At 44.5% G+C, this 22,261-nt stretch overlaps 2 protein-coding genes across 6 annotated transcripts in view; both read left to right on the top strand.

The window, feature by feature from the left end:
* Nucleotides 1-12,542, top strand: part of LOC146352564 (zinc-regulated GTPase metalloprotein activator 1A-like) — a 34,573-nt gene extending 22,031 nt beyond the window's left edge. For all 5 annotated transcript variants that reach the window (XM_084834386.1, XM_084834387.1, XM_084834383.1 and 2 more), the window contains exons 10-16: nucleotides 2,419-2,463; nucleotides 6,031-6,087; nucleotides 6,659-6,710; nucleotides 7,756-7,824; nucleotides 8,002-8,067; nucleotides 9,396-9,522; nucleotides 12,296-12,542. In XM_084834386.1, the coding sequence (XP_084690512.1) occupies nucleotides 2,419-2,463; nucleotides 6,031-6,087; nucleotides 6,659-6,710; nucleotides 7,756-7,824; nucleotides 8,002-8,067; nucleotides 9,396-9,522; nucleotides 12,296-12,369 (490 nt within the window). In that variant the 3' untranslated portion in view covers nucleotides 12,370-12,542. The remainder of the gene's footprint in view (nucleotides 1-2,418; nucleotides 2,464-6,030; nucleotides 6,088-6,658; nucleotides 6,711-7,755; nucleotides 7,825-8,001; nucleotides 8,068-9,395; nucleotides 9,523-12,295) is intronic.
* Nucleotides 12,543-19,773: 7,231 nt separating this feature from the next.
* Nucleotides 19,774-21,820, top strand: LOC146352563 (uncharacterized). The gene has a single exon (XM_084834379.1). It carries the CDS (start codon nucleotides 19,841-19,843, stop codon nucleotides 20,855-20,857), a length of 1,017 nt encoding a protein of 338 aa, XP_084690505.1. The 5' UTR covers nucleotides 19,774-19,840; the 3' UTR covers nucleotides 20,858-21,820.
* Nucleotides 21,821-22,261: the final 441 nt, after the last annotated feature.

The raw sequence follows: 22,261 nt of genomic DNA, 5'->3' as shown, positions 1-22,261 counted from the left end.
CTGTTTGGAGGGTGCTCAACTCTATTTGCTTGCTGCAAGCTTGATGTTTTGCGTGTGACAAGCTTGATATTTTGCTTGTGACAAGCAGGCTTCATGGTGCCTATAGCAGCCGTATAACTCTTTCTTATATATTTACATGTATCAGTGTCAATATTTAAATAGATATAAACTGTTTTAAAGAGAAATTATCTGTACTTGGGTTACTTTGGGATCCTTAAAAGTGAAATAAAAGTACAATTAAGCCTTGTGATGGAGGGGTAAAGGCATGGCTCTAACTGCAGATTTGGGAAAAATTTAAGGAGTCTAAAATTTTGACCCTCAGTATCCCGCTGTCAGGAGTGCCCTAGCGGCCTCTTTCAGTCTACTCCAATAGCTAACTCAAGACACAGACAAAAGGATTCTTTTCAACGCTTTAATCCTTTTACAACTTAATGACTCTTTCAGATGCTAATCACCAGCGACTAAGCAAGAAACAGCACTGGGGAAAAGATAGCAGAGTAGCCTATGCTCCAGGTTATACAGTTGGTCCCCGTTTGAAGGAGAATCACGGGAAGACCCTGAACTTATGGGCTAGGAAGAGATCCTTCCTCTTTCCCTTGGGTCCTCAGGATGTGACCATTGCTTGCACGCCAAACGGGCGCTGCACCTCCTTTCTGTGCCCTCCAACTGTTGTCGCTCTCGGCGTTGAGTGTCCAGCAAGCCCCGCTCCAGCACTCTCTCGCTGCCAGGGTCACTATCTATCCCAGGAATGCTGGCAGGAGGAATCTCTTCCAGCTGCTGTGCCTGTGAGAGATGAGCGCGCTCCTCTCCCACGGATTGCTGTTCCTCCTCAGAATCAGAACTGCTCTGGGGTTCTATCTGCTCAGTTTCCACCCTGACACCCATGAGCCACTGTCTAGTAGTGCCACATAACTTCAGCCAGGACTGGAGCTGCTCTTTACCACCTCTCTGTCTGTCATCTTGCCCTGGCTTCTGCAGTCATAGGACATAGGAAGCTGCCTCATACTGAGTCAGACCATTGGCCCATCTAGCCCAGTATTGTCAACACTGACTGGCAGCAGCAATCCGGGGTTTCAGACAGGATTCCTTCCTAACCCTACCTGGAGACGCTGGGGATTGGGACCTTCTGCATGCAACGCATGTGCTCTGCCACCGAGCCATGGCCCCTCCCCTCAGTTCAAGGCTTGTGATGCAGTCACCAGTGGTGCTTCCAGATGGAGAGCTCCTAGCGCTAAGAGTCGGAAGGCATTGTGCTGTGATTCCATCTTTCTAAAAGGATTTTCTGTGTTAAGAGAAAAGACAGAATAAGTGGTGGGAAAACATAGGAGGGTTACAAACTGAAGATGACGATGTGTGGACCTCCCATAAAATTCCGTAAATAAGTGAGGGCGAGGACACAAAAAAAGACTCATCTAGAAGCACCCCACACATGAAGCTTCCAGTCCTGTGATGTCCCTGCTGCACCTGGATGGAGCCAGGAAGGTGTCAGCTCTGGGGCAGTCCAACAACTTCTGCATTGAACAGAGATAACCTGCTCATCACCTCCGGGGAGAAGAGGCAACTTTTAGACCTGGATTTCCAGAGTCTGAAGATTGAGGTGGTACTTCTGCTTTGGCACCAGAGTTATGATGAGAAGATGCTCTCTAGTGATGATGGTGCTCTGGACTTCCTCTGAAATCCTAAGTGAGGTTGTCGGAGTGGGAGACAGGAAGCAGAGAAAGGGTTGGAAGCTATACCCAAGTAGGATGTGTAGGATGAGCTGTTAGGTTCCTAAGCTACATGCTGCTTTGTTGGGTTGCCATATGCTCACTTTTAACTTTCTCAGCAAGGTGTGATTTCACAGGCTTCCCTCACTGGAAATTAAGCACAGAATGAATGAGGCTTATAGAGCCAAATAGTATCTATGCTGCCACAGTGGAGAAGCTTCCAGCCTCTTCTTAACAGAGAAGGGATAATTCTGCTTTTCCAAGAACCCATTTTCTCTCAAATCCCTTCCACACTTCCATAATCAAAGAAACTGGAAAAAGTCCTAGACGAAACTATTGTATCTAGCTGAGGGAACCAGGAAAGTGTGAAGTGTGACACCATTAGGCCGATAACCCCCTTTTACCCTGCCTAGCCCAGATTTCCACAGACTGTGAACAAGGTTTGTGGGGTTGTTGGTGTGTGTGTGTTTTTTCTCTTTGAGAATTTGCACATCCTTCCAACTTTGGAGAGGACCAGGTTACACTGGATCTTCTGCTTCAAGCACCATGATGTCTATGTCCAGACCTATAATCATTCAAATGTTGTAGTGGTTCTCATATATGTATGTGTGTGTGTGTGTGTGTTTGTGTGTATATATATATATGATAGAATGTAGCAAGAACATTTGTACTCACACTTCCTGTTTTTTCCTTTCTCTTTCAATTATATTAGGTCAATAAATGGACTTGTCAAAATTTTAGAAACTCAGCGATCAAGGTAATGAAAATGGAAAGAGGAATTAGTTATTGCCACTTTTTTCTCCATACTGTGACTGCTATCTTAAATTGTTCCTAAATGTCTCTTTTACCAAGGAAGGTAACATATGGCCCATAGATGGTACCAAGTCAAGTTATGTTTGGGTTTTGTTCCCTTCTCTCATTACTCATGATGCCTGGAAGATGAAGACTGTAGGGGAAGCAAGTAGATGTTGCTGTCTATTCTACTTTATGAGTACCATAGCAGTCTAAGGGCTTTACATGGCCTACCCCTGCATTAGACTATTCAAAACATTGTTATTGAGCCTTCCTTCAGCCAGGACATGCTTTCCATTAAAAGTCTTTAGGTAAAGCCATGTAACAAAACAAAGAGGATTTTATTAAACATGGAATATATCGCAGGCATTATGAAACACTGTGAATTGTTCTTTTGATTGGGTTTCAGATCAATTTGTGAATATTCTTCAAGTTACTGTGAATAAAGTCGTATATGCAGATTAGGGTCTTGCATCTGAAATGAAAAGCCAGGGTATATTTTGAAGTCCTGTTCTAGAAGTCACCTTGAATAGCATCCCAAACCTTCACTGGGAATAAGTGAATCATAGATCTTAAAATCTTCGGGAGAGGCCCTTCTTTCAAGACTGCCGCCTTCAGAGGTGTGTTTGGTGGCAATGTGAAAGAGGGCCTTCTTGGTGGCAACTCCCCGCTGAGGGAGGCTAGGTTTGCTCCCTCTCTGCTGTACTTGTGCTGGTAGGCAAATACTTTTTTTATTCAAGCAGGTCTTTGGAATGTAAGTTAGGTTGGATGCTGTTTTTATTCTGTTACTGTGTTTTTAATTGTGCTTTAATAGATTTGTTATTCTTTTAATCTTTATTTATGATTGTAAGCCTCCTTGAGTGCCATTTTTCTTGGTAGAAAGGCAGGGTACAAATTAAATCAATCAATAATAGTATGAAGTCTTTGTGCTTACAATTTTTCTCAAAGAGTTGCATCAAAGGGATGTCAATACATCAAACAAACAAGTGGTGGGGCAGGGGGAGCCTTTGCTCTGTTCTTAATACTTAAGTGGAACTTCATATAGCTGACTGTGAAAGTCATTGGAGTTTGTGCTTTTGGACTGAAACCTTGAAGAGAGAAAGAGGACAGCTGACGAGGAGACCTAGTAAAAGTTCACATTAAAAACTGATATGTTATAATCTGATGATTGAACATTTGATGGCTCTTTGAAGGTGTGATTTATTACTGTTTAATGCAAGGGTAGGTAACCTGTGGCCCTCCAGATGATGTTGAATTCCAACTCCCATCAGCCTCAGGCAGCATGGCCAGTCATCAGTGATTATGTACATTTGTAGTCCAACAACATCTGGAAGTCCACAGATCCCCCACTCCTAATTTATTTAAATATTTTTGAGCGTAACGCTGACTCGAAAAGGAATAAAATACTTATTTGTGTACCAACACAAGAACCTAGGCAAAGGCACACAAAGTTTGGCCATGCAGTATGGTATTAGAGCAGTTCTGCTGTAGTTTCTTTACCCAGAGAAACTAAGGCATGGCCAACTCCGTAGTGCATTGCAATGTATGGCTTTTCAGGGGTGCAGGTGGAAACCCATAAACCTTTGGTGCCTGCTTATTACCCCATCAAAAAACCACATGCCTTACTTCAAAACGCTTTTTGTGTCAACTGTCTGATTTGTTCTGGGAAATGTTTCATCCAGTATCATATGCAAGTATAACAGGGCACTCTGTAGCAGTGTACGTCTTTTCCTTGTATCCTGCAGCCATTACAGAATAGAACATGATAATACATTTTATAGCTTTGCTGTGGTAGAGAATCAAGTGGGTATCAAGTATCATGCTCAACAAGCCCGTCTTTTACCTGATAGTAACATCAAAATGTAATGAAGCAAACGTTTCTGTTCATGCATCTACTTAAGAATATCACTAGCTATCTCCGTTTTTTTAAAGGTCACTGGCTGTATACTGCATTTCCAAACATTTTAATCCTGTTAACAGATCCATTGATACAACTTATTAAAAATTCTGCTTCCAATCTGCTCCATGTTGGAGGCTTTGTGCCCTGCTGCTAAACAGTTGCTCTAAGAAAATTCTTCTCTGTAGTGACTGTCATATTAGTTTATATGGATTACTGTCTCTGTGATTCTTTCTTTTGTTCAGGTAGGAAGGGGGGATGTGTTAAAATAGCTTCAACAACTTACATCCCAACTTTTAAAATGCTGTTAAAGGGGGTTTGGAATATAAAGTACCATGGTGCACCTTTCTTAATACACTGCACTGTTATTGGGCGGGGGGGGGCGTTGCGTTGCACATTTATTGCCTTCTTTGTTGTTGATCAGAGCTTTTCTGCCAGCATGACAGTCTGTGAAAAGTATTGTTAATATTGTTTGGGTACTTATTTACACTTATCAAAATGGCTCAGCATCCAGCACTAGCAGTAGAGGTTGGTAAGAGGTGCTGAGGGATTCTTAAGATCTGACGATTTCGTTAAGGTGTCCACAAAGCAGAATATTTTCCCAAAGCTATTTGCAGTTGCCTGTTGAATATTTTTTTAAAAACCAGGCAGAATCCAACTGGGCACTTGCACCCCTGCTGATTCTCTTGCATCCCACAGACTCTGTTACACAAGCAGTGGGTCCCACCAATTCCATTCTGCAGCTGGGACCCACTGCTTGGCAACAGAGATTTATCATTTCCCAAAGAAAGCCCTGAAGTGAGCCTCGGGCATGTGTGTTCCCCACTTCATATTTTTATGCCTGCAAGGAGGAGATCAAAAGCTTCTACTTTCCATTTTAAGCTAACCACAATTTCCTGTGACATCCAAATTTGGGGATTTGTGATGTTTAAACTATGGTTACTGAGAATAAGCCAGGATCAAACTGTGGTTTCAAATCCTGGCTTATTCTCAAACCATTGTTTAACCAAATCACAGTTCCCTGAGTTTGGCTGTCTCAGGGAAATGTGGTTAGGTTAAAACTGAAACTTTGTCTTCCTCACAGGTACAAATGAGGATGAGAGGGGCGTGGGGAGTATGTTTGCTCAAAGCTCACAAGAAACCATAGGTTCCCATTACTTCTGACAAGGGACTCAAATGCTTTTTGCTGCTTTTAACAGAAATATGCTCTTCCAGCTCCTACATTCTTTGTTCATGCTAGCTTTTCTTCTATTGAATACAAGAGTTTTTTGGAGCACTGTAGAGAGCAGACAATTCAAACACAGGTGGACATAAATGAAAGAGCAGATTTTGTATACTGTTAATGTGTACATTAAAATGTTTCCTCTTGGAAGCAAAGCTCTTGCAAACATGCTGGTAAATTTTAAACGTAGTAGTCCCATAGGACTCCTTTCTCCTTGTTTTGCCACACCATCTTTTTAATATATATTCTGCAGGATAGCCCTCAAGGGAGGCTTTTCAGGAGGTACAGGGTGCTGCAGTGGAAAGGAGGACAGGAAAACCCCATTGACAAGCGGCCTTCTGCTCACGCAGTTTGGATACATGCATAAAGTGCTTTAAGAGGAAAAAATGAACCTTATTCTGTTTTTTCCTTAGAGTTGATATCTCTGATGTCTTAGACCTGCATGCTTTTGATAGCGTGTCAGGAAAAAGGTGAGATTTAATTTTACACTGTTTAGTGAAACAATCTGCAGTGTGCCAGCTTTTATGTAGGATTCATGTGGATGACAATTTGGAATTCACCTTATATCACTGTCTCTGGTAAGCACTTAATTTTGGAAACTGCCAGGGTCCTTAGGTATCTCAGGGTCCCATCACCAAAGTTAGAAAAGGGGTGGGCTAAAATGAATGGATAAATATGAAAAAAAGGTAATTTCTCCAAAGCTTAGTCAACTGCAGAAGATTGGGAATGGGCTTAGGGATGCATGTGAATCCAGTTTCATCAGTGATGTCCCAAGCACTAACCAGTAGATGTCCATGTAAGTTGCACAATCTTAACAGCAAAAGAGGCCATTGCTGGGGGGAATCCATTTAACTAACAACTTTGGGTTAACTGCTGTATTCCCTGTATATTTTGGTATATTTTGACCTACCTTTGCCGGTTTACTTGCGACTGTTCTGCTTAATGCCTTTCAAATGGATTTTTTTGTATTTCATATTCACAAGACAAATGACAGACACTTACTTCTGCTTAACATAATAAATGTATTGTACTTATGCTAAGTTTGCAGCAGAAGCTGCAGCCTGAGGAGGTACCACAACCACACCTAGATAAGGTAGGGGCTATTTATTTTATTGTGTATTGGTGCAGTACATTACACATGATTTGTTAGACAAGTGTTCATCACCGCTTGCACATACAATGCCTTTATATCTGACTTGTCATTTATCACTTCATAACATGATCAGTTATCCTAGGATGCAAGGAAGTATGTGCTACCAAATCTGAGGAATAAATGGCAAGATAGGAAATAACAATTAAGAAATCTGTTGCTTTTCATTTGAAAACTTTGTTTTACACATTCCTAAGCCATTGCTGCTAATGTTTTTACATTTTTAATGTTTTGTAGTCTGAGTGTTTGTCTTGTTTTTACAGAGTTCTTTTCAGCATTTAGGAGCGCTGGAGGGAAAGGCAAAAGACAAAAAAAAAATCACGTGTGTAATTGCAAGTGGACTAAATGAAAGTTAGCCTAAAAAAAAAGTTGGTTCCCATTTTAACAGGCCTGTACAATAGTGTATTGTAATAGCAAATAAGTGATCAGAATGGAAATCAGTGGTAACATCATGACATGTGGAGTTGCATCAGCATAGCAGTATTGCTTGATGCTACCACACTGATGCCGTATTGTATAAAGCTGTTGAGTGATACAGAAATGGATAGAAATCAAGAGGGGTGATTTGCACCTCACCTAAAAGGTTTTAAGTATAATATTTGATAGGGAGGTGTTAACTGACACAAAGAAGTCGTGTATGGATCTGCTGTAACTATATCAGGGCATGCACTGAAGCTGTGTGTGTCCTTAGTTATTGAATTCTAGGAATGGAAAGGATTCCATGGTATTACAAAAACATACATATGGTTATAGAATATACCACTTCAGGGAGGAAACAGTTGAGACTGTTGCTATTCCATTGTATATCATTCTCTTTTCTTCTGGATTAATATATATGGATTAATGTTTAATTATATATGGATATAATATATGGATTAATTTTATATTTGTTTTTGTGCGCTGCCATGAATTGGGAATATTATATTTTTATCATTTTTTTGTCCTTGTTGAAGTGCTGAATATAGCAATTTTACATATCTATTTTCAGAGTATTGTTACATCCACATTTGAAGTACTAGGAAGTGCAACTGAAGAAAACCTAAATGTGTTTGTTCAGGTAAGTGGGATATACTTTGCATTGAAGACCCAGCTCACTTTGTACTTGATCTGCATAAGAAAGGAACAGGAAAGGGAACATGCACACCCATGGCTCTGGAAAATGAGTAAACAAGACCTTAAAAAACCTTTGACATTTTTTCAGGAATCATTCTTAAAAACTGTTTTCTGTTTGTAGAATCTGTTGTGGGAGAAGAATGTGAAAGACAAGAGAGGTAACCCCATGGAAGTCATAAGACTCAAGGTTCGGTACTCAGTTTTACCAAACTGTTTTCAGAAGCATTGTTTTTTGTTTTGTTTTTGGCTTGAACAAAAAAGTGGGCACGTACATGCCAAACAAATTACAGAGCAATCCTATGGCCCCTAGACACTGTCTGAGGGTGTGGCAGGTCTCCCCCTCCAAGGCCATAGGCAGAGCCAAGACCTTGGAGGGAGAGAACTGACAGTAGGATTGCACCTTAAATGTCTTAATTTGTGTCCATTAAAGCAGTGGCATCTGAACACTGAAAGCCTCTTCTGAGTGTTAGCTTTGTTGTGTTGGAGCCCATTAGGCATATCTTTTTCCCACAGCATTTGAATAACATCAGAAACCCTGGACCTTCTGGGAAGAATCTGCAACATAGCTCCTTCCCACTCAAGCATTACCTCTCCTAAACTAGAACAATGATGAAGAGGAAAGGAGCCATGCTGTGGGCTCCTCCCAGAAAGTCTGAAGCTTCTGATACTACCAAATGGTGTGGGACGGGCGATACTGCAGTGGCTTCCACGGCACGATAAGCGCAGAACAGATCCTTCTTTTCTCGAAGGTGACCTTTGCTGTTAGCCAGTTGAGGTGGATTTGTATATTCTTGTTTACCTCCTCCCCTTTCCCCTTCCAGGGTCTGTGGTTTTATGTGAGGACAGTATATTCCCAAAATATCACGATTGTTAAAGAAACCAAAATACAGCTGTTAAATAATTAAGAATGCAATCCTATGCAAGTTTAGACAGAAAAAAGGCTGGGCATGCTGTCTGGGGCATTGTGGGATGTGTAGGCCTTTTTTCTGTCTAAACAACTCCCACAATGCCCCAGACAGCATGCCCAGCCTTTTTTCTGTCTAAACATGCATACGATTGTGCCTTTTTATGATCGTAAAAACAGATTTGTACTTGCATCAGAAATATTTTCTCTGTATTGCTTCTGGTTTAGCCCAGGTGTGGGCAGCACTTAGCCCACAGGCAGGTCCTGCTGCCCCCCAAAATGGGTGGGGGGTCTGTGGCAGCTACAGAGTGCCAAAGTGGTCATATTTAACTTGCAAACAAGCTAACTGTGGCTCTTTGGGTGTTCTGTAGCCACTGTGAACACCTAATTTTTTTTAAAAAATCAGTGCCCGCAGGGGGCAAAAATGGTCCCATGACCTACTGCAGTTGCCCACTCCAACTTTAGCCTTTCCAAGACTTTTTTTAAGTAATTAAGAAATAGAACACCAGAATATGTTGTATTATTTTTGTATAGCCTACATAGCCTTATCACAAGTCAAATGTATAGATACTTTCATTTTCAAGTTGTTAATTTATATTCTTTCTAATCAGGGGCTTGTGTCTATTAAAGACAAACCTTATCAGGTGATAGTTCAAGGTGTTCATGAGCTGTATGATCTAGAGGAAACCACTGTCCGATGGAAAGAGGATGAACGAACAAATAGATTGGTTTTAATAGGTAAGGAGGATATATGCATTTCATATGCCAGTTGTATAAAATCACGAATCCTACAAAGAACATAATCAATGAAATGGTTTTTGATATGATAGTGTGGAATATCTCCTAAAAATCTGGGATAATATTTCTGAGATGTATTCTGTTTCTACGAAGTTGTTATGGTGTCATAATAGTGCTGTTAACCTTTTATTGGCATGTAAGTCTTTTTTTCTTTTTAACAGTTCTGCATATGTGTATTCTTTATGTAAATAATTGAAGAGTAAGATTAGTACACAATCACATTCAGTCAAATATCGGTTTGCCACCATAACACAAATACTTTATCTGTATACGTTGATGTTGCAGTTTATGTATGGATTATGAGGGCTGGCAATTCATTCTTAACTCTCTGTTGCCCAAGATACATAATATGTTGGCAAAACTGTGTCTTTAAATGTGGTGTCTTCCCCAGTCACATATAAGGCAGGGAATTGGGGTCCAGTTAAAAAAGCAAAAAGAGCACATGGACAAAGGATACTGAACTCAAACGGGATACTGTTTGTGACTTACCTCCACACACGTTGTACCTGGCATCAGTTTCCCCTCGCTGGGGTTCTAATACTGGAAGTAACCCTGATTTAGAGAAAAGCACATGGAGGAAAGGGCTGCATGGAGGTAGGCAGCGAGTGAGGGGGAGGGTTCTGTGCTCCTCAGCCACCTGCATCTTTTCTGCTTAAATTCAACCCCCACTCCACTTTATAAGTGATTGGGGCAGCCCTGCACCTAAAGACTCAGGTCTGTCACTGTTCACAAGTAGTTTGGGTCTGAGATTTGATGACACACCTGAACAATAGCAAGTTAATTTTCACTGCAAAGTAGCTGCACTGATTGAGCAGGCTTCCTCCTATTAAGTGAGGTAATCCCAGGGAGCCAGTCACTGTAGTCACCATCATTTAGGTGGAGGCATCTCACCCTAGCTTGGGGGAGAGGTTTCGCTTACTCCAGTCCAAGGCAAGCCACTCCTGCTTCCGTCTCTATGGCAGGGGTACAAAACCTCAGTCCTGGGTGCCAAATATGGCCTGCCTCGGGTCCCAGTCCAGCTCTCTGGGATTCCCCAGATGGCCATGCCTCCTTCCCCTGTTCTCACTCCCTTTTAGGGATGTATGAAAGGGACTTACCTTGTCCCACAGCTTGCTTCGCAGTGGGGGGGAGGCGCTTCGCTTCTCCCCCCGAAATTCAGGCCGGGGGGGGAGGCGCCCCGCCTCGCCCGGCCGAAATTCAGGCCTGGGAGAAGCGCCCTGTCTCCCCGGCCGCGAAAGAAAAAGGGGGGGGGACGTGATAGGCTACGTAACGATTAACATAGCCTATCACGGCTAGATTTCCAAAGTCAGCCGTGATAGGCTACATAAATCGTTACGTAGCCTATCACGGGTGACTTTGGGAAAAAAAAGAGTGCGTATGCAAATGGCGGCGCCCTATGGGCGCCGCCATTTGCGTTCCTTATTTGGTCCCGGTAGTCTACGTAAAGATTTACGTAGACTACGGCGAAAATAAGGGCAACGCAAATAGCGTTGCCCTTATTTTCGCCGTAGTCTACATAAATCTTTACGTAGACTACCGGGACCAAATAAGGAACGCAAATGGCGGCGCCCATAGGGCGCCGCCATTTGCATACGCGCTTTTATTTTTTTTTTTAAGTCACCCGTGATAGGCTACGTAATGATTTACGTAGCCTATCACGGCTGACTTTGGAAATCTAGCCGTGATAGGCTACGTTAATCGTTACGTAGCCTATCACGGGGTTTTGGGGTTTTTTTTACTTGATTTTGTAATGGCGGCGGCGGCGGCAGCCGGGAGGGACATTCGCCAAAGGTAAGCCCCATCCCCGGGGGGGGGGGGGGGGGCGGAGAATTTCACCGCCAATTTCGGGGGGCCGAATGCGTTGGCATTCGGCCTCCCGGAGATTCGGGGAGAAATTCTCCGCCATCCCTACTCCCTTTTCCCCCAATCACCAAGCATTTGGTGGTTTCCTGGCTTTTGTGCAGATTTTTTCTCCATTCTAAAAGGTTAAAATGTCTCTGCTATGGCTTAGTTACTGGCAGGAAGAGCTTTAAGCTAAAGCATGCTGGTATTTTTGCTAATTTCTGACCTGCCCCTTTTGCCTTCAGCCTCCACCCTCACCCCAGCTCCTCTGAAATTGAATTTAGCCCTCAGGCTGAAAAAGTTCAGCACCTCTGCTCTGAGGAGTTCCTCGGAGTCTGTAGATGAGGTGGTTCCAAGGAACTTCCCAGATAGGAAGATGACAGAGCATGAAAGAGCTGCTTCTGTGTTGTTTGGTAAGAGTTTGGGTACACCCCAGATGTTGCTGCTGTACAAGCAGGAAGATGGGGTTTTCAAAACAGGCCCTGCCCAACTTGAATGAAAGGCTATTGGAGAGGAGATGGGGAGAGTTTTGTGCCCTACTTTATGGGTACAGCTGTTCATCCAAGCAGCTGACTCCACCATGCTCAGAACAAAAGGCAGGATGAGGTCTAAGGCCTAGCCTTCCTCTTTGCATTGAGGTAGGGTAGAAAAATAAATGCAACAAATCAGGTATGGAGCCAGGCTGCTTTCTTGCTATGATCCTTGCCCTGTATCCCTTCCCTGTCAAACTTGAGGGGTACCTAGTTAGTCCATTGTGCTAAACATTTGTTGTCTTTAAAAACATAGGTAACATACAGTAGGTTCGTCCTAATAATGCAAAATATCATAATGCATTAAGAACGTTTTCCTTTTCATTTTGTCCTGTCCATAGGTAGGAACCTGGATAAAGAGATCCTTAAAGATGTCTTTATAGCAACTGTGACAAAGAGAGGGGAAAATGGTTGATGTCACCTGAAGATAAACTCTTTTCAACACTGCATTTTTTTTAAACAAATGGATTTTTTTCAAACCCTGGACTTGTTTTCTGCTTTCACACAGCTGTTAAATTTGGATTTCTCTGCAGTTGGCACACTTTATTTTACTTCATTAAATGCAGTTATTAAACTGGTTCTTTAGCATTGGAATGTATGTTTAAATAATATAGTAGTTATAGTGTGAAGTATTAAGGGAAGAGTTTGCATATATGCACAATCTAATTCATATTAACTCAAGTTACCCGAGTCTACTGCTTCTTTATACTGATTATCTTATTGGAAGGTTAGTAACTAAAAAGAAATAATTGTGACTTAAGTCCTAATGAGTATAATGGTTAAAAAAAGAATAAGAAGTTATCAGTTGTCCTAATCGAGTGTCGTGAAGCTAGAAGGAACCCAAAGAATAGGTGGTCTTCCTGTCTTAAAGCAGGATCCTCCTTCCTCTAACCTGTCCATATTGCACAGCAGCCTCTTTACCAATGAACCATGTTTCTTAATTATATTGTATACCACAAGGCAAAGAACAGGAGCTTACACTATGCCCAAGGTGCCTGCCTTCATAATGGAATAGTAATAAATAATCCATATAGATCAGGCAGATGAGATAAGTTACACTACACAGATGGAAAGAACGTTGGCTCACTTAGCTAACCAGAAGGAAGCTTCTGTCCCAGCCACAGCAAATACAGTGATCAGATTAGATGTTAAGAAGAAAAAAATCAATCTACTGGACAACCCGAAGAAAACTTACCTGGCTGTACCACAAATCCACTTGATCCCTTTCCAGTTATGGCAATTTCTTTCCCCCAAGGACTTGGCAGAGTGTGTCTCCTGTTCATGATTTAAGCCCACCATGGAGGAGCCCCACTGCACTTGGGGTGGGGCAGCAGATAAGCATGTGGAATGTCTATACGGCTCTCCCAACTGTAAATGGGCTGCAGAGCTTGGCAAGTCACTACTAGGGACGAGCAGACAGTGACAATCCAGCATCAAGACTTAGGGCACAATTCTATCAAGATAGGTGGCTGCCTCCGAACTTGGAGGCGACCGCCTATCCAAAGCAAGGCAGGAGAGGCACGGGGGGGAGGGATTGTTCCCGCCACGCCTCTCCTGCCCTGCTATTCTCCACTAGACAGCCATTTTAGGCTGTCTAGCTGAAGGGGGGCGAACAGGAGAGGAGGCTGCTATACGACACATTGGATGTGTTGTACACACAGCTCTGCTCTCCCCGCCCTGGAATGCCCCTTTTCAGTTGCTCCGAGGCAGCACAGACATGAGGGAAGGTCGGTTTTCCGGGAACCGACCTCAGAGTGCAGGATCCAAGGCCGGTTCCCAGAAAACAGCATATCCTACGGCTCTCTAGACAGTGTCTAAGGGCCATAGGATTGCTCCCTCCATCTACTTACTGTAGTGTGCTGTTCTATGCGCCAAATTAGACATTGTAAACAGGTGTCAGATGTGGTATATTTCCCTGAACAGGTTTTTGTTATTTTTTTCAAATGAAAAGCAGACTTGGAGACTGCAGAATAACCGATGTTCAGTTCTTTTTCTTCTTTGTCCACTTAGAATCACTAAGAATCTACTAAGGGCTGGAATGCATACTACAGGGAGGTGTGTGACCAGGCCCACCTCCCTGGAGGATATCATTTCACAATTAAAGAGGCAGGACTCTGCTTCTGACACATGCACTCCAGCAAGGCTAGTATGTCTCTGCTGCATCTGGGACTGCCATGGTGGCAAAGATGAGATGAACACAGAACTGAGGGGATTTCCAGGGAGGAGTCATGGTACCTGAGGTTGTTGGCAAATAAACAGAAGTATCGTCCCTTGACGTTAGTGATGTTACTGACATTACTGACATTTGGGAGGAAGGAGCAGTTGGGAAAACCAATTTGCTCAGCTGAAATCCAAATCAAGTACCATTTCCCCTGCCATCCCCTTCCCATTTATCTGACCTGGCAGTGGCAACCCCATGAGCAACAAAGAACAGATGTCTCTGGGAGGCCTCCCTGGAACACTGGGCTAAGGTGTTAGGAACCCTAGAAATGCTTTTTTCTCTAAGGTTTCTGAGTTTTCCTGATGCACTAAAGTTCTAGGTGCCAGGAAGGGAAAGAGGCCTCTCAAGTCTCTTCCATTGGTGGGCACCGCCATTGTTATTACCAGAACCAGGATCAAGAAGTGGGAGGTGGGACAGTGTTAGGTAGTTCTAGAGTGGCAGAGGCATTTGGAACCTCCCATTACTCTGTCATCAGTTTCCTCCATGGTTGCTTCCCAATATGGGCCAAGGAAAAGGTCCTCCCCATTATCATTGTGCTGTCCCAGGACTCTGGCACAGAAGGGTCTGCATCAGGATGGGGTGTGAGTGACACCTGATCACAGTAGGACCACAACTGAGGAAACAATATAGCCTTCATAAATATCTGAATCTATTTTGAAGCTAATTATGTTTTTTTCGTTATTAATAGTTAGAATCATATAATCATAGAATAGTAGGGTTGGAAGGGGCCTACAAGGCCATCGAGTCCAACCCCCTGCTCAATGCAGGAATCCAAGTCAGAGCATCCCTGACAGATGGCTGTCCAGCCTCGTCTTGAATGCCTCCAGTGTGGGAGAGCCCACTACTTCTATTCTAGACTATTCTATTTCTCACTAAAATTGTCATCTAAACCCTAGCTGGAATTGTTAATGGTATAGTTCCTATGCCAATTGTATTTTTTAAGCTAAACCATCTCTCTCACTCTTGCATGCCAATTTTTGTGAACTGCCCAGAGAGCTTTGGCTATTGGGTGGTATAGAAATAAATAAACAAATAAATAAAATGCTACCACCCTTCTTACATACTGTAATACCCACAGATAAAGTGTAAATATACCCAGAATGCCTGATCAGTTTTTCGTGAAAAAGAGCTAGTCTGGACATACCACACTCTAATCTGGAAACTCCATCTCCCCTGCCATATGTGATGGATCCCTTCATAACCACCCAGTGACTATGGATATGTATTCTGCACCTGCCCTGGAGCACTTCCATCTATCCTTATGTCCTCTGTTCTAGGCTTGGCAAACAAATGCTGGGGTTGAGCCCCTAATGCAAATTAAGCTCAGAAGTTTCTAATGTATTTGTAAAGCTGAAAGATGCTTTTAATGGAGTAATGAAGCTATAGTATTAAATATAGATTCCTCCTAGACTTGCCATATTTTTGTTGGTTTAAAAAACTAAGACATTTATCTTGCATTCCTTTAAAGATGTAAATATGAGCCCTGCATTAAAAGAAAACAAACCATGTAGGAGGTGAGGGCCTGGCCAGTCCATACATGGCAGGAAAGCTTTTCACTTCAACTTCAGAGAAAAGTAATTGGCCATCTAGAGCAGCCTTCCCCAGCCTGGGTTTTAGACTTCAACTCCCATCAGCCCCAACCAGCATGGTTAATGGGTAAGAATGCTGGAGTTGTCCAAAATATCTGGAGGGCACCAGGTTGGGCAAGGCTGGCCTAGAGAGATTATTTCCCGCCATTTCCTTCCAGTCAAGAGTTCTCTCCCCTCTCTTGGTATATAGCGCTCAGGCTTGAAAGGCAAACTTTCAGGGGAGGAGGAGGAAAGGCCGCCAGAGGGGTGGAACAGCAGCCCCCGCAGGGCCCCACTAGAATGTCGGACTGTCGTAGCCACCAGCAGCCGCCCTCAGCCAGGGAGCCACTTCAGCTGCCTCCCACCACAATGCGATTCCTTATATTGGCGATAAGAAATAAATAAATCCCTAATCACCAGGTCCGCGACTGTTACGCGGCCTTCTCCAGCTCCCCTGACGCCATTTTGACGGCAAGGGCGAACGGAGTTATTCCATCGTTCGTCATCGGGGTGTCTTTAAAATCGCTGGCTTGGTTTACATTTCAGTAAGCGCTCCCAAGTGGCGCTGAACTAGCGGTAGCCAAGCTGGCTCTCTCACCCAGTAAACTCCTGTAGAATATTATTCATAATGTACTTATCTTAGTAATAGCTACGTTCGATGCAAAGTGGAGCGCTTTGTAAGTCCCAACATTTCAAGGCAAGCCGAAAGATGCAATCCTATACATGTCTACGCAGAAGTAAACAGCTAAGCCCCATTGAGTTCAATGGGACTTGCTCCCAGGTGAGCGGATATAGGATTGCAGCCTAACATACATGAATTGCGGCCTCTGCAATTGCTTTTAAATCACAAAAGGCCCATGGAATAATAGCAAAGTGATTTTTTGATGTGAACTTGTATCCGTAGTTGTCCTGAACGCCACTGAATAGAAAACCCGGCCGTGCGCCGCGTTACATAGTTTATAAAACGGCCCCACCCAGCAACCCTCGCGCTGTATTACGGTTATTGAAACCGAGCACGTGAGCACCCACAAAAGTATTCAGATGACCAGTGAAAGCTTTGCTATGATTTCAAATCTTTGGAAAATATATTTCTGCGAGGCAAAGATTCCCACATTGTCAGTAGTTCTGAACCGGCTTCCTGCCGAGGTGTTTTAGATCCTGCCGGTGACCTCCTCCAGCATTATTATTATTGTATCATCATCGTCATCATCACTGACATTGTGACGCCATCCAGGCAACCCACGCAATGGATAACATAAATATAGGTTACTGTCACGATATACGTTTAGACGGCGGGCGAGACGGATAACAGAGGAAGGGAAGGACAGGCGAGCGGCAAAGGTAAGAGGGAATAGACGGGCAAATATGACTGCGCGCATCGTCTGCGCTGGGCGATAGGTGAGAAGAGAAAGATGCTGCTTGAAGAATATGGAGGAATTCTGCGGTGACCGCCAAAAATGTTGAGTGGGAGAGAAACAGGACTGTGAGAGGGGACGCAGCGCGGGGGCGATAATGGAGACGGGCGGGAGGGGGGCCGTTGCGTGAAAAATGTACCATTCCAGTTACGGGTTCCGTGAAAACAGCAAAATCGACGTAATAAACGGAGTTACGTTGGCTTCCCCCCCACACACACACACACATAGTGCATCACAAACGTTTATTACATAGCTTCATATAACAGTTATAGAACTGTTCTTAGGTTGCAGTCCTAAACACAGTATCCCCGTTGAATACAGTGGGACCAGTGAGTAAACATATATACAATTGTGCCACCAGCAGATTGTAAATATTTCAAAAAGAGGGGGAAAGGTGTATGCGCAATATTCTAATGTTACTAACGTTACAAAACTACATATGTAAATATATTCGGTGATAGTTGTTGATACAGTTATTTTGGTTTTACGTGAGCAATATATTTTAATGGAATCGGTTGGTGGTTCCTATGTTTTGAAGCATTAAAAAATCCTTGGACAAGGATTCCTTAAAAAAAAAAAATCTTGTTAAACGTACTTGTTCTTGAAAAACGAAATCAAGAAGTAACAGCACAGTTTAATCAGTCATAGAGTAAAATCTTAAATATGTTCCTTGAAGATAAATGGCTGTCCGGGCATGAGATATTTTCTAAAACTCAGTAGACTGAGGTTTGTCTAAAACGAAAATGGTATGGTGGGAGAGGCGTTAAATAGAAAAATGTATAGATTTTACAACAGTGGCCTTCTGTAACAGCACGAAACACAAGTGCGGTGACACGACACTTTATAAAGAAATTCCTTTCATACAGCTTAATACGGATTAATAGCTGCATGAAAATGAAAATGACTTAATTCTACTCTCATCGAGTTAAACAGACATCCGGTAGAAGGCTGGGTCCTACATATGGTAGGATTTGTGATAATATACTGATATGTAAACGATCACCAAATTAATTTCACTTGATCCCGATTTCCCTAAATTGTACATAGGAATAGAATGTAGTTCCTTTTTCCTTCTTACTTAAAAACAAAAACACAACTTGGTAGAAGTACGCGACAGAAATAACAGAGGGACGAAACTGGTCAGTTTCTGCTGGTTTATTTTCTCTACACCTCTAGTATTCGCGTGTTATTATTACCTCCCTCGCTCGGAGGCAAATCGGATAGCCAAGATATGGTGCTATCCTTTCTGCATCTAGCCCCTTTTGGGCGATGGGCGGCTAAATTCCACTTACGGAGGATTAGGTTTAGCATTGTATGGTGAGCAATTGAGGTGGTGACCTTGGTTATACTGTTGTATACCAAATGTGCCTTTCTCATTTAGGCTGCTTTTTATTTTAATATTTTGGTCTAGGTGGACATTAAAATAATGTCGGCCGGAGGAAGAATAACGTTGTGTGAAGGATTTATAAGGAGTTGCTTCCTAACGCACGTTTTTGACAGTAGAAATAGATTATTTCCTTTATTGTTGTATTTTGTTTGTAAGGCGCTGTCCCTATTTGCAAGACTTGAAAAAATAAACTACTATAAAACACAACGTGGCTGTTATATTCAAGTATTTTCCATCGTTTTCTTCCTCCTTTTATAGTTAGGATATTTTCCCAGGTAACTTTTTTTCCCCACACCAAGAATAAGCCCTATTTAATCATCCAATTGAGTGGTGGGTGCCTATTCAGCTTGCCTTTTCTTGAAACTGCCAGTGCTTGCTGGTGTTCATTCATACTAGTAGCTGTAAAGGTGCCTTTCCCCACTGTCTCACCCTCAACTATTTTGATAGCCCTTCTTTCTTTTTTGAAGGACTGGAAAACAAGCTCAAATGTTGACTTGGGATTACAAACCCCACTGCGCAAGAATATTCTCTGCCCTGATTCGGGTAACATAAGATGTACAGGACTTAAACTATGCGGTGTAATCCTATGCATGTTTAGACAAAAAAGTCCTACAATTCCCAGCACACCCCACTACGATGGCTGGCTGGGGAACGCTGGGAGTTGTAGGCCTAAACATGCCTGGAATTGTGCCTTATGCCATCTTCTGTTTGCATTGCTGTGGCAGCTACACATCTACATCTACATCTCATACCATTCTCATTCTAGCCCAAGTGACCTGGCTGGATGCTCTTCCGATCGGAAAGGGAATGCACCTCAGCAACCACCAGTTATGGGAGACCTGTTGTGTATGGCAGCTGGACCAGGTCACTTGTGTCATTCAAGTTTTGGAAGAGAGGCACAAGTCTGTACATGTTTCGCCGTTAACCGTGAGGCACTTTCCCACATCCGTGCTCCCAGCCGCCTATTGCTATATATCTCTTGTTTTAAGGAAAGTTCAGAACTTCACTTAAAAAAAAGTTTAAAAAAAAAAAAAACTGTGTGCTTTGCTTTGACATACCTTTCCCAAGTGTATAATTTCCCCAAGCAGTTGCGCATCCCCACCCCACGATCGCGGCTTGCCCACTACGTTTGCAGCCAATGGTCTGCAGGAGAATGTGACCCCCTCCACCTTTGGGAGGGGGGCGCACACGGTAATAAAAGACAGGCCAGTGCGAGAAGAGGGGAGAAGCGGAATTGCCGGCGGCTGCAGCAGCTCCTCCTGCTCTCTTCCCTCGCCTCGTGGCCCCCTTTCCCTATGAGCCTGCCCGCCGAGGAGGCGGCTTCCGGCCAGCTCCGAGCCCGAGGTTCGGATGGGGAGGAAGGCGACGAAGAGGAAGAGGTCGACATCTTGGGCGAAGGCGGTCGAGGATCCCTCCGCCGGCAGGAGGAGCCCGAGAGCCGCGGCAGCGCGAGCGAAGCCGAAGCAGAGGCCGGGCAGCCGGTCCTTGCCGGGGCAGGAGCCGCCGCCGCGACCGAGGAGGGGCTGGCCAAGCCGCCCTACTCGTACATCGCCCTGATCACCATGGCCATCCTGCAGAGCCCGCAGCAAAAGCTGCCGCTGAGCGGGATCTGCGCCTTCATCCGCGGGCGCTTCGCTTACTACCGCCAGCGCTTCCCCGCCTGGCAGAACTCCATCCGCCACAACCTCTCGCTCAACGACTGCTTCGTCAAGGTGCCCCGCGAGCCCGGCAGCCCGGGCAAAGGCAACTACTGGCGCCTCCACCCGGCCTCGCAGGACATGTTTCACAACGGCAGCTTCCTCCGGCGCAGGAAGCGCTTCAAGCGGCCGCCGCCGCCTCTGGCCGCCGCCGGCGGGATCCTGCTCTTCCCGCCTCTGCCGCCACCGCCTCCTTGCGCCCTGATCCACCCGGCGGCCGGCTCTCTGCCGCCGCACGCGCTGCCGCCCTTGCCGCCGGAAAGAGAGGCGGCGGCGTGCTCCTTGCAGGCGGGGAAGCGGCACAACGGGGCCGAGCGGGAAGCGACGCGGGCTGGCGCGCAGAGCGGCGGCGGCAGGTGCTCCTTCAGCATCGAGAGCATCATGACGGGCCCGAAAGCGGCTCCCGCCGTCGTGCAATTGCGCGCGTTGATCCCGCCCGCGCTCGCCGCCACGTGGAGTCGCTGCCCGGCGTGGCTGCCCCGCCCCCAGCAGTGTCTCTTCCCCGCTTCGAGGAGGACCCCGCTGGGGTCTAATGCCCGCCACGGCTCGGCAGCGCTCCTCACAGGCCACCCGCAGCTGATCCCCGTCGCGGGAGGAACTTCCGCCGCCTTCTAAATCCGCTTGTCTCTTCCTCTCCCAGCTCCGCCTCGGACTGGAGCGCTCCGCTGCCCGTTGCAAACAGGGCTCGATCTGAGCTGTCAGTGCAGCCCTTTGGGTGGCGCGCTCGATCTCTCGCCGGACAGTCCCGCTCTGTGGGGCTGGTTGATCCGATTTATGAGAGAGCCGAGCGACTCCGCAAGAACTTGAAGCGGTCCAGCTTCCGGAGGCGTTCTGCCTGCATAAACGATATACGTCTACACCCCCATCTCTCCCTGTCCACGCTGCGATTTGGTGGCGGTTTCTCACTCATCTCTTGGAACCGGTGAAATGTTTACAGTGCCACATACTTCACTAGGGAAAGAAAGGCGGTCTAGTGCTTCGTGATGTTTTGAAACAACGCAACAAAGTCTTAGGATACCTTAAAGTAGGGTCAGGCAAACTGGTGCCCTCCGGATGCTTCGGAGGACAATTCCCATAAGTCCCAGCCAGTATAGCAAATGATCGGGGGGGGGGGGTAGTCAAAAACGTTTGGCAGGCACCAGGATATCATGCCTATCCCCTGCCTTAAAGACTAATAGATTTACTGTGCCTAAGTTGCTTGCAAGAGCTATGACAATAAATCTGTCTTTTAAGATGCCACAAGACGGTTGCATATGTTGCTAGTGCTGACTAACAAATCCCCTGATGAATGTTTTGAAAAGTCTACCATCCCTTACCTGTGTGAGAAATTAATCAAGTCAGTTATTGGCAGTTGAAACACAAGTATTCAGAATCACCCCATATCACTTACAGCAAAGATCCTTTTAAAATGCCAAATGGATGTTATTTATATTTACTGTGTTTCTTCTTAAAATAGTTTTATTAATCTAAATATAAAGTATAGCGGAGTATTTATTACATGTGGCCTCTCTGCTCTTGCAATTAATTGTAATGCAAAGTTGAAGTGAAGTCTTGTTTGGAGCTCAAATAAAACAAATGATAGATATCTTTCTGTCCGATTTTTAATCCGAATTCATTCATTTGACTAGGTCTGAAATAATGTATTCAATCATTTGTGAGTGCAGACCACAGACCATCAATCCCAACCAACTAGTTAAAAAGAAAATGGTGCTTTTTGTGTGTTCTTCCATAAAAGCTTGAATTGATTGAAGTTGCATGATGGGTGAAGGGTCCAATTTTAAAAGCAATGTGTGGCACCACTGGAGAGGGGAACTGAAATCTTCCCAAGACTTCACCTTACCTCCCTATAGCTTCCATGTGCTTTTTCTTCAACTGAGAGAAGACCAAAAAAGGATCAAGACAGACAGTACTTGTGTGTGCCCCCCCCGCCCCCGCCCAGAGACCTAAAGGCAGTTTGAAGGAGGAGGTCACTGCTTCTGATGTGCACATTTATTCCATAAGTCTAACGAAAGCATCTAA

The sequence above is a fragment of the Heloderma suspectum genome, chromosome 2 (assembly GCF_057233095.1).
Source record: "Heloderma suspectum isolate Gila_16-S chromosome 2, 16-S_ref, whole genome shotgun sequence".
In the NCBI taxonomy this organism is placed as follows: Eukaryota; Metazoa; Chordata; class Lepidosauria; order Squamata; family Helodermatidae; genus Heloderma; species Heloderma suspectum.
Note: the sequence above shows the minus strand (reverse complement) of the source record. Positions and strands in the feature narration are given on the sequence as shown.